This window comes from Cricetulus griseus (genome assembly GCF_003668045.3).
Source record: "Cricetulus griseus strain 17A/GY chromosome 1 unlocalized genomic scaffold, alternate assembly CriGri-PICRH-1.0 chr1_1, whole genome shotgun sequence".
Taxonomy (NCBI): Eukaryota; Metazoa; Chordata; class Mammalia; order Rodentia; family Cricetidae; genus Cricetulus; species Cricetulus griseus.
This window is the reverse complement of record NW_023276807.1, coordinates 40,747,183-40,759,743: the sequence shown is the minus strand read 5'-3', so window position 1 is coordinate 40,759,743 and position 12,561 is coordinate 40,747,183. Positions and strand designations below refer to the sequence as shown.

Below are 12,561 nucleotides of genomic sequence, written 5' to 3'. Positions count from 1 at the left end.
GGGAATAGGTTACTGGAAGTTGTCCTTTCTACAGACTGCACTGTTAAGTTTAAAGTGGAAATCAAAAGTAATACTGACATAAATTGGGGCAAATACCTCAAGAGTTTCTACAGCATGTTCTTGTTCTAATAGCATAGCTTAATTGTTATTTATGGTAAAAAAAAATAACCTCATAACCAAAAGTAAAACAATATTAAAAAGGACAGTTTCAATTCTTGACCAATAATGTAGTATTTTGTGTGCACATGTATTCCTTTATGTGTGCATCCAGACACCCACTTTGGAGTGCCATCAACCACCATACAAGAGTGTTATTCGCTCAGCATCTGCCCCAAGCATATCTCAGGCTTCCTCTGCAGTCTTTGTCATCATTACCCTACATACAATAAGCTTGACATCTGCACTATTTTGCTATCAGGCCTCTATTTTTTCTATAATTGTGTGTAGTTACTATAATACCGCCATCTTCTACCATAAAAATATTAAAATAAAACTATATCACTGAAAATGTCATGGGAATAATGTCTCATTCACTATGGGCCAAGTGGTGCTAATAAAACCATTATAAATGTTATAACAATGAAACACTACAATAAGCTCATGACAAAATAGTGGCCCTTTTTGAAATTTGGAATATTTCAATGCCTGTCGCATTGTAGGGTTATAGAGCTACTCAGTGTGAATCTTTGAGATCCATAAGAATTCTAAGAGAATAATATGGGATTGGATAGTGGGTGTTCAGCATACCTCCTGGACCGTAGTGTGGGCATCAGAGCTTTTCTCTTGGCTGGAACAAGTAGCTTTTAAGGACCCAAATAACTTTTCTTAGTATATTGTAAAAATACACATTTAATTAGAGCCATGAGATATATCAAAGAAGTAGCTATGCACATATATGGTACTCCAAGCATCATTTTTATAGAAAAGCAACCAGCACGACACCCTCTAGCCGGGTATGTATTGTAAAAAGATATTATGGCTATTATGGGCTAAGGAAGGGCTGAATGTCTGTGTTCTATCGCTAAAGTAATTGTATTTGTTTTTCTCAACTGTTTATGTTTGAATCCCTAGCATTTCTGTCTTAAACACAACATTCACAAACTACCTGAGATGCAAGTCAATTATACTCCATACCCCCCTCCCCTCCCCTGCCTACTGTGAAAACTCTGATTCCACCTACATCCTCCTTTAGCTCCAAGTCAGCAAGAGGAGATTGAATCACAAAATTATATATTTCTTCAATTTTGAAGAAACTTGTGCCCTTGAGATCTTTGCTGTGGTGGGCCATTTTTTAAGGAATTGGGCCTTCATGGTTAGCCCAGCTATTGCCCCTTCCTGAAATTGTTAGTCTCCATGACCAATGGCAGCTGGTGTCCTCCAGGTTCCTGTCTAACGAAGCAGTGTTTCCTCACCCCTCTCTCTTACAGCCCCCTCTCCCAACAACTCCAACACCTGTTCCCAAGGAACCCAGCCGGAAGCCTCTCTCAGTGTCACCCTCAACAGATGGCCTGCGTAGTCCTTCCCCTCCACCCCGGAGCTGTGTCCCTGCACCCCGTCAGAGTCCGAGCACCCCAGCTCTCTCTCCCACCCGGGTGAGCTCCTTCCTTCTTCACCTCCTCTCATGCCGTGGGGAAGCAGAGCTCAGCCTTTGTTCCTAGGCTAAGACTTGGTCAGCTCCTGTCTCTGCTGGGGGTTCTTCCTGCTCCTAGACCCGGACCTTTCTCCCAGGCTCACTCATTTCCACCATTCCATGCTCCGAGCCCTCCCCTTCTGCAATGTCTGCACACTGCAGACCGCTGCTGCCGCTGAGAGTTGCCAGTAACTTCAGGGACAGCAGACTGACCAATCCAGGAGAGCCCCTTGGCACCTCGTTCAGACCTATCTTCCCATTCTGGCGTGCCACCCTTCCCCATTGTCACTACCAGGATACTTCCCCTAGTTCATGCATCAGGCTAAAAATTAGCGATGGTGGCAATAGAGACCCCAACGACGCCACAGATGCCCTCATTTTCATATCCTCATTTTGCTCATTGTACCTGACTTTCTCCATTCTGTCCTGCTGTGGTTTGTTGGATGAGTCGATGCATGTTTGCGTGTGGATGCGCGCGTGTTTTCATACCACACGGCATTTTCCCTCACCTCGCTCAGTGTGCCTTTTCCTTCCCTTTTCCTTCACATCTGCTCTAGACTGGTCGCATAAATCCAGATGACATAGATTTAGAAAATGAGCCCTGGTATAAATTCTTTTCAGAACTGGAATTTGGACGTCCGGTAAGTGAGGCTAGACAATTACTATAAGACAAATAGGAGGATGTTGTTTGATTTCTAAATCATAATCATGTCAGGCGGGAGATGAGTCGTGTCAAGAGCAAAAGCTGGATGAATAAAATGCCTGTGTGCTCCGGCTTTGTGCAAATTCGCTCTTGTACCAAATGCCTAAATGTGTTCATTTGCTTCCCATATGTTTTCTCCTAATCGTGCACTAGAATCACATCTAATTCATTGCATATCTATCATGTTGAGTTGGTTTAGGGGAAAGCTGGATTGTGTACAGCGCATTTGGGTCTAGTTTAACAGTAACAAGTACCTTGCCATCACCAAGAAAGACTTGCCAAGCCGATGACTTGATGCAACTCCAATAATTAAGAAAATGGACCAAAAAGGTCAAGGAATTTGCCCAAAATAGAAGTTAAATCTAGGCTTTCCATACAACAATAAAAATCTTTGGGCAGTTCCCACTATAAAGGTTTGCCAGAATATCCCCACTATAAATATTCCCACTATAAAAATGATTCTTTGAATAGAAGAGATGTAACAAAGGGAAAGAATTAAAAAGCCCTGTGGACCTTGATTTATAGTTTTGCTCATGAGCCACCAGCAGATCTCTGATTGCCAGATTCCCATGTTGAAAGCCCACAGTTTGGCCCTCATGGGGTCTGATTGATCTGTTTAGGACAGGGTCAACTCGGGTTTCATACAACTTCCTTTAATCATTGATTCTCTATTGAGGAATTTTTTGTGGATTTCATGTTTTCTGGAACATGCCATCTTTAAACTGTTGAACAGCATGTCATTTACACTGCCCAGCAATTTTATAAGAACTCAGAATCTGTTCTTTCTCCATGGCACATAAGGATTTATAAATATGACGATCACATATTCCTTACTGGATGGCTGTTAGAGCCCTTCCTATGCATTAAAATGTAAAATCTTAAGTAGCTTCATTGTATGTTCTATTGAACTAAATCAAACATGACTATAAATGAATATAAAACAAAAAATGCTGGCATTTCTATTACCTAATAAGAGGATTGTTTCTTCCTATTTTTTGTGGTGTCTCCTCCTATTAAAATGTATTTTATTTCATTGGGAAAATACTCTCTTGTTTTGCTTTACATATTTACTATTATGGGGGGAGTTTCTAGAGACTATACTGATTTCTGTGTTGAGCCCAAATTACCATCACTTTCTGCAGCCCTCCTCAGCCACACAAGGACACCCACCTGCATGTTCTCACTTACTCCTCTGATGTCTCCTTAATTAAGCCTTGCAATCTGCCGTGGCCAAAGACCAAGAGTGTTCACTTAGATTTGATGAATTAAGCTTACAAATCTACTAATTGAACACAAGCGGCTTTTCACAGTGCTTGGGAATATTTACAAGCATCGCACTCTTCCTCCTAGGCTGTCATTTTGCTCCCATCCATGTCACTCTTTATGTGTGTGCCATGCTATCAGCACTCGGTTTCTAACTGTTGTCACCTTTTCCACATGGTCATTCCTCGCTGCCATTGACTCTCCTCCATCCATCCCATCTCTCCACCTCTGCTTATGTGGTGTATCTACCCCCAGCCTCCTAAAAAGGCTCTGGACTATGTTCAAGATCATTCTTCCGGTGTTTCCAATGAGGTAAAGACAAATTCTTCTCTCCTTCCAGATTTCCCCCTCAGTTACTGTCAGTCTGAACGTGAATGTTTTTAATAGTTCCTGTGTTGTTCGAGCTGGTTTTGAAAACTCTTTGTATCACTGTGTTGCACGTAGTACCATTATCTAGACAGTGCAAAGGGGTTGGCTGTTTCTGAATTCCAGGTGATGGATTTTTCCAACTGTTACTTCCAGTTAAAATATTCAGTAGCATGAAAGACCCAACTCTTGAACCTGAGCGAGTATTGACTGCCCATTTCCATAAACTGAGAAAGGTGCTGAGAAAGTCTTGTAGAAGACTTACAGGTGCAGACTCAAGAGTGGAGGTTCTTGGGCCATGGAAATGGCTTATTAGGTAAAAGTATTTGCTGTAACAACCTAATGACCTGACTTCTACCCTAGAACCCACCCACTGTGCATGAAGAGAGCATGCCCTTACATACTGTGGCAAGCATGCCACACCCACACAGACAGAATAACATGTTTTTTTTTTAAATAGTTTTGATTCTTACACAATCAGATACTTATTCCTTATATTTTTATAAATTTTATTAATCTTTTGTTTCACTAAATGCTTGTAACTTGTGAACCTTACTATCAGTCAAGAATAGAGAGGATGAATACCTGGCATGGGTATTCCAGTTTCCCAGTTCCACAGCTTTGACAGGCATCACTAACTCTTGGTATTATAATTCAGGCAGCCACTACAACAGATAGTCACTGCTATGTGCAATAAGACTCAGTTGAACTCTGCTGACAAAAGCTTATGGGTGAAGCTGGAAAGATGACTTACTGGTTCCCTCACCTACAGGGCAGCTCACAACCATCCATAACTCCATTTGTAACTCCATCTTCTGGCTTCCACCAGCACCAGTCATACACATAGTTCACAGGCATGCATGCAGGCAAAACACACATGAACTAAAACTAAGTAAACATTTTTTTAAAAAAAAATAATGCTTATGAAATATCAGCCAAGTATCTAGGTGAAGAATTTATGTCAGGTCACGTAAATTTTAACCTGGATAAGAAAAAGACAATATGAAAAGGAACAGAAAGGATTCTAAGCCAAACTTGGCCCTCTCTACAAAGAAACCAGAATGTTATTTTGAGAAGCACTTAGAAGACACAATAGATATGTCATTGCTGTGTTAACTACGAGGCAGATAAAAGCCTCCTGTGGGCACACTCCAAAGAAGCCAGGCAGGAGAGAAGCACACAGTCAACTGATTTTGTCACAGCAGTTGCTGTGAATTCTTAAGTGGATGCAGCACTGAATATCTTACTTTCATTGTAAGGCCGTCATTCAAGCTATGTGCAAGGTACCAGCCAAGAACTCAGGCTGAGGATGCAAGTGTCCCGACACATGGGGATGACAGACCGCAGTCATCCAATAACCATGGTGTGTGTTAAAACAGGGAAAATACTGAAAGATTTTTATCAAATAAAAAGTAAAATCTAGAAATCAGAAACTTTTTGAGGTGTGGAATTCAGCATTTTTTCAAGACTTATATTTTGTAGATGAGCCTGCTCTCTAAAGAGAATTAAATAAAACAAATAATTTTATTCTGTATGTTTTATCATTGCAGTATATGGACAACCTAAGAGTTTATTTTGAAATTCATTCAATCAAATATTTTTTTTGTATTCTCCACATCAAAACTATGTTACTGTGTTGATTGACTTTGGTCGGATTTATAATCCATTTGGGAGGAGGGATATATTTATCATATATGGCTACCTTTTTTTGAGATAGGGTTTCTCTTTGCAGCCCTGGCTGTCCTGCAACTCTCTCTGTAGACCAGGCTGATCTCGAACTCAGGGATCCACCAGCCTCCCTGCTTCCCAAGGGCTGGGATCAAAGGTGTGTACCACTACCACCTGGCTCCATTTTATTTTTAGTTCAGTGTTATACTGATATGTTTAGATAAGTGAAACAACATTTTGTAAATATTTTTCGGGTATTTGGGTCAGATATTTCTGGAACTTTTTTCAAAGTTGTTGACTCATTGATTTTGAAAGAGAACTTAGAAAACATCATATTCAACTCATTGGATTTCTAGTTAAGAAAGATGGAAGGGAACAACTTTAAGGAATATATCTATAGTCACCTACTAAGATGGCTGCCAAGAGAATAAATCACTAATTGCTCAGCCTTCATTTCAAAATTATTTCCTTTATACCATACTTTTACCATCCCTGATGGATGTATTTAAAGCTTGGCTCTTCTAGAAACTATTTTTTAATCATTGAATTTTGGGAAAAAATTTAATTTAATGCACTTTTATATTATGTTAGTGGCCAAAATACTACATATTTAAAAAGCCGTTTGATAGAAATTTAGCTGTGTATTCTTATTTTCAGGGACTGAGAGACATGAGTGACTCTAATAGCATAGTTAGCTAGGTTATTAATTTAAGAACATGGCTTTTCAGAGTGTAAGAGCATTTGCTCCCATAAGATATTTTGATTATGCCTCTAATAACATTTATATGACATTTCTAGTAAAAACTGTAATTGTTAGATAATACCAAAGCTATTACTGATCAAAACAAGCATATGTTACAAATGACATTTTTCAAATCAAATATAGTTGACCATTTGTTTGCAAATGTCAGAATGAAGCCTACACATAAAAAATTTGTCTCAAATTAACAAAAAGAATAGTTGAACTTGTTTTCAAAATTTAATCAATAGTTTCTTAGCAGAAAGAATGAGTTAATGTCTGCCTGCCCTTGAAATGACCTTTATTGTGTTAAAGTGTTAAAATAGTGGTCAGATGCAAATTGTGTTTGATGAAATGGACAAGTGCTTTTCTTGGGACTCTTTTCTTCTCGAGTGTCATAAATATTTTGCCTTAATTATTAATCTATTTTTACGGTCTTATAATTGACACTGAAATTACTCTTAAGATACAGAAAATCAATGTATAGTTTTTAGGTCAGCAAGATGACTCCGCTGTAACATGAGTTTGATCCCAGAACCCATACTGTGTAAGGAGAGAATTGACTCTCTCATGTTCTGACCTCCACACACATACCATGGTGTGCACGTGCGCACGCACACACACACACACACACACACTCTCTCTCTCTCTCTCACTCTCTCTCTCTCTAAACAAACACATACACACTAAATGTTTAAGAAATTTAAACTGGTTTTAACTTATTTGGATTATGAGAAACAGGACAAGGAAGAGTGAAGAGTGATCACAGTTTGTCCTAACTCAGAAACAAACATTATCAATTCTCATACCATGTTTTATTTCATATTGCAGTATTATCCAAGCTTATCATAACTGGGAGTTGATATTGCTTATCTTATTAGGAGGATTCTGAGGGAATGCTGAATCTTACCCTTTTAGTAGTCAGGTTGTCCCATAAAACCCGTGACCCACAGCAGTGATACTCTGAGGCCCTCTGACACAACTTCTTCATCTAATATTATTTTACTCATTTTCTTTCTTCCTATGTTTCCCTTGTTTTCTAGTATCCAATTCAGACAAATTCAAATGAATATGTAAATTTGTCAGATAGAGCAATTTTCTACTCTCATATCTCTTGAGGACATAGGAATGTAAGAATTTTCTAAGAAGTACAAATATCAAATATGCTTTTATTGTTCAAAATGAGGAAGAAACGTTTTCATGCCAACAAATCCTTTGTTTTCTTATGGGTTAGATTCCATTCTCAATCAGTAATATGGAATTAAAGCAAAATTTTATGTCTGAGGCTTGTCAGGCTGATCTACATATGATTCATAAAGTTATAATCTAGTGTTTAATTGGGAAACTGATAGTATTTACCAGTTAATCAAAAAGAATAGTAGGAATCACTTACAAAGTGAGATAGCCATTCATCTAAGTAGGTTTTTAATATTCTGATTTTTAAATTCTCTATATAGGAATTTAAGATAAAACTCATCAACTCTTGCCTTTATGGTTGACCATTGTAGAACTTCATATAAACATTTTCAAAATATTCCTTTGATTTTTCAACAAACCAAAGTTCATCTATGATGATGAATTGAGCAATAAGCATGACCAAAGCCAAAAGTATATTCTTTGGTAATATGTCACAATACAGTTGCTTCTACATTGCAATGTCCCCTCAGAAACTCAATACCAGCCCTCTCTTGTAATGTAGATATTTCAGCAAGTGTCTCAGAAACAGCCATGTACAATAAAAATTTTCTAACAACTGCTTTTGTATGGTATCGGTTTTAGCGTGTATTCAGAATGAAATGGGTAAAGCATACTATTTAAAGGAGTGTATCTTGATTCAGTCATTTATTTTAAATTAATTTTGAACTCAAATGGCTCAAGATTTGTAAGTCTGTATCTGGATGAAGTCCCAGATAATTTGAGTTAATTTTAAATCAAATCCTGTGCATTTTATGAAAATAATATGAGTGTTTACAGAGCAAAGACATACAAGTTCCACTTATATGCTATATTTTCAAGATAATGCCTGGGAATAACAATGAGATTATAAAGAATTTCATGTTTTATAAGGATTTAATGATAGCTGCAAATATTTTCTTGCAAATAAAGCCAGTCCTTTATGTAGAAAGCACCTACTTATCTTAGCAGTGTTTGAGAGCTTGAAGTTAATGCTGAAAATACCTTTAGTCCTTCATTAGTTCAGTGTTCACGATAATGCTACTGGTTATGGTTTTTTCTTCTTCTTCTTCCTGATGAAAATGAATGTCTTCGTTGTGTTATATCACAGAATGCAGTGTAAGGGAACTCAAAGACATGTTATCTTTTGGAAAGACATTTTTGTAATCACAATAAATGATTCTTTTGATTGCCATATTTAGACTCTAAATCTTAAGAGTATCCCTTTTAGAATGCAAAACTCAATAGTGACAAATAAATGAAAATTGCTGTTGTAACTTTTCATGAGACTCCTTTTTTATCTTAACAGGCCTCCATCTATCAGTCCTCCATTGACCGAAGCCTGGAAAGACCCAGTAGGTAAGGATCTCATGGCATTACACTAACAAAATATTCTATGCCAGCAGTTGCTTCCTCAAGAATAATTCCCAATAAAATACTGATGAAGATCATATAACTCCCATTCTTATTTTAAATACCAGACCTCATGTTTGATTTACATGTTTTCATATCACTTTATATGATCACATCCAAGAGTTTATTAAAACTTGACAAGGTAATCCTTCACAGGGTTCAGTTCTGCCCACTGCTGCCTTTGCTTGCTTCCTGTGTCCTTTTTTATTCCAATGAGGGCTGAAAGTAACTAAGTCTAGATGTTGCTTTAGAAGCATTTTGTAAATTAGAAACTACTGCTGTTATACTTAGATCACACAAATAAATGTTTTCACTCCATCTCAAGGCATCCCAGGTCCATAAACATACTCAACCCATTGACAACACTAGTTAAAAACTAGTCACCAACTTATCTTTGAAGACACTAATGTTTGAGCTCAGTAACAGACTGAAACAGGGAAAACAGACTGAAACAAGTTAACTTGTCACCACTAGTCATAACTGTTCTCAGAGCCGACCAACCTAAGCTCCTACCACAGGTTCTAAAAATCACACTTAATTGAAACTATCACCAAAATTCAGATGTAGTTCAATAGCAATTAATATTGCACATTGTTAGCATGATTGTTTACATAATGACAGTGACTTGGAGGACAGTATATAGCATGTATCTAGTTATTTATGATTTTTTAAATAGTACCCTACTTGAAACTATGATCAAAAAAATTTAATCACTCATGATTTAAATAGAAAACACTGGAATTCCAGTCTAAGGTTCTTCTGAACACATTAAGAAAGCAAAACAAAATCTTTTAGGTAAAAGAGAATTTCTGCTAGGTGGCTTTTTGTTTACATGGTACTTTCTTCTATTTTAGCACTTCCTTCTAGATAGAATCATGTTGTCAGAATTCTCCTTTATACATAAAACAAAATATATATGAAACAAATAGGAATCGTAACACTGGATTATCAAGAACAGTAAGTTCACTGCAGGACAATTTTTACTTACAAATGAAAACACACAACACACACAGAGAGAGAGAGAGAAAGAGAGAGAGAGAGAGAGAGAGAGAGAGAGAGAGAGAGAGGTGCAACCTGTATATGGATGTTTACATTTTTTCCAAGTCCTAGAGTACACAAAGATCTTATTTCTTAGGTTAGTAAGTGAGTAAACAAACTCTGGGCCATTTATATTATAGAATATGATTCATCAATAACAAGAAATAACCTATCAAGTGATAAAAAGATGTGGGAAAAGGTGGAGACATAGTGCAGCTGGGAGGATGTTCATCAAGGATGCATGAAACCCTTGGTTGAGCCCCCAACACCACATTAAAAACTAGCATGGTGACAGAGGCCTGTAATCTTAGCACAGCACTTGGTAGGTACAGACAGGACAATCAGAAATGCAAAGTCATCCTTGGCTACATAATGAGTTCAAAGCCAGCCTGGATTTCATGTTTAAATTATTTATTTTATGTATGTGTGCCTGAGTGCATATATGTTTATCAGGTGCATACAGGTGTCTGTGAATGCAGGAAGAGGTTATTAGATCCCATGGAACTGGAGTTACAAATAGTTGTGAGAAAATATATAAATATCTGCCAAGTGTGGGTACTGGAACTGAGTCATCTTTCCAGCCCCACAAATAATGTCTTTTTTAAAGCACATGAATAAAAAGGCACATTAATAAATGGAAGAAACCAAGCTGAAAAGATTACATATTGTCTGATCCCATGTAACATTTGGAGATGGAGGATCATAGAAACAAGATCAATGGTTTTTAGGAAACATAAAGACAGAGAGAAAGCTGAGAAAATTGTATTCAGGGGACCTTTGGTAGGAGCAAAGGTATTCTACAAGGATGCCTTCCATTACACATTTACAAACCCCTAAAGTATGTCAAAGACAGTATGAACCCTATATATAAAAGATAGATTTTGAGAGATGACATATGCAGATAGGGCTGTTAGCTGTTATTCATGTCCATAGAAGATGTAAAGAGAAAGGTGCTCAAGAAGAAAGGAGTGACATACAATTGCTCTCTGCTCAATTGTCTGTTGATCTCTGCAGAGGATTGGTTCTAAGACTCACCAAGGATACTAAAATTTACTAACTCAAAAGTGTCTTAAAATAGCATAATATATTTATATTGTCAGACAGTGGTGGTGCACACCTGCAATCACAACACTGAGGAGGCAGAGGCAGGCTGTTCTGTGAGTTTGAGGCCAGCCTGGCCTACAAAGTGAGTTCCAGGACAGCCAAGGCTATACAGAGAAACCCTGCCTCAAAAAGAAAAAAAATACATATAACCTACCTGTGGCCTCCTATATACTCTGAAATATGTACAATGCCTCATGAAACACAAATGTTATTTAAAAGAGCTGTTAGGATTAGAGAAAGGGCTCAGTGGATAAGAGCAATTGCTGTTCTTGAAGAAACTCCAGGTTCAGTCCCCATGACAGTTCGCAACCATCTGTAACTGTAGTTCCAGGGGATCCTATGCCTTCATCTGTCCTCCATGGGCACCAGGCACTTGGTACGGTATGCAGACATATATACAGGCAAAACACTCATACACATAAATAAAAATGAGTAAATGTTACATAAGTGGTTATTATAATGGATCACGTGGGGAATAAAAACACAAGTTTGCACATGTTCAGTAGCAATCCAATTCTTAATATTTCCAGTGCACAGTCAGTTGAACCTACAGATATGAAGAGCCTATACAGTCCAGTCAGATATTCTTTAACTTGAAACTTCCCTTTAAAAATGAAGTTAAATATATTTTTAAAAATGAATATAAAGAAAGTTTTTAAATGTGAAGGAATAAATTTCTCACCATGCAACTTTGTGAGTAGGTTAGGTGTTAAGCCTTTATCTAGTTTCTTGCACATGTATTAACCTCTTCCAAGCCCCATCAAAGTGACACTGATTCCCTCTGTCAGTTCTGCAAGCATGGCTGGTGATTTTAGGAAACGGAGGAAAAGTGAACCTGCAGTGGGCCCACCCAGAGGTTTGGGGGATCAGAGTGTGAACAGGACCAGCCCGGGCCAGGCAGACCTCCCAGGATCAAGCTCCACATTTACGAAGTCTTTCATTAGTTCTTCTCCTTCCTCTCCATCAAGAGCCCAAGGTGAGCCACAATAAATGAACAAAGCTTGCTAGTTCACAATTTAGCCCAGAGTATGGGAGAGGGCCAATCCTATGATTGTGACTTACACTTGTTTTTCTTGTAGCGTCCTGAAGCAAATACCATCTCCCAGCAAAGCCTTTGCTTCTACCTAATCCAATTTAAGCTGGCAAACCATTTGAGTGTCATAAAGAACTCAGATTAACATTTGTTACCATTTTCTCAAAAATATGTTGAATTTATTATTTTTTAAAACTCAAAGTATTAAATAATTTATTTGTCATTTGTATAGAAATGCATTTATAGTCTTTTAGGTAGGCAAATTTTCTAATGTTATTATAGATAACTAATTAAATTTGTAAAATAAGAAGTATAAATAGCAACTGAAAAACATGCAATGGGGTACTTTAAATTCTGGATTAGAATGTAATTTATTTAAGGCATGCCTTTAGTCATTTACTCTATTTTGTTCAACCTTTATTTGTATGATA

At 37.5% G+C, this 12,561-nt stretch overlaps 1 protein-coding gene across 10 annotated transcripts in view; it reads left to right on the top strand.

The window, feature by feature from the left end:
- The window catches only part of Sorbs2 (sorbin and SH3 domain containing 2), a 300,238-nt gene that overhangs the window by 250,762 nt on the left and 36,915 nt on the right, over positions 1-12,561 (top strand). For 4 of the 10 annotated variants that reach the window (XM_035452345.1, XM_035452344.1, XM_027391152.2 and 1 more), the window contains 2 exons: positions 8,852-8,901; positions 11,886-12,073. In XM_035452345.1, the coding sequence (XP_035308236.1) occupies positions 8,852-8,901; positions 11,886-12,073 (238 nt within the window). Of the gene's footprint in view, positions 1-1,427; positions 1,593-3,851; positions 3,909-8,851; positions 8,902-11,885; positions 12,074-12,561 lie in introns of all 10 variants that reach the window. The other 6 variants (XM_027391146.2, XM_027391148.2, XM_027391151.2 and 3 more) reach the window with 3 other exon arrangements.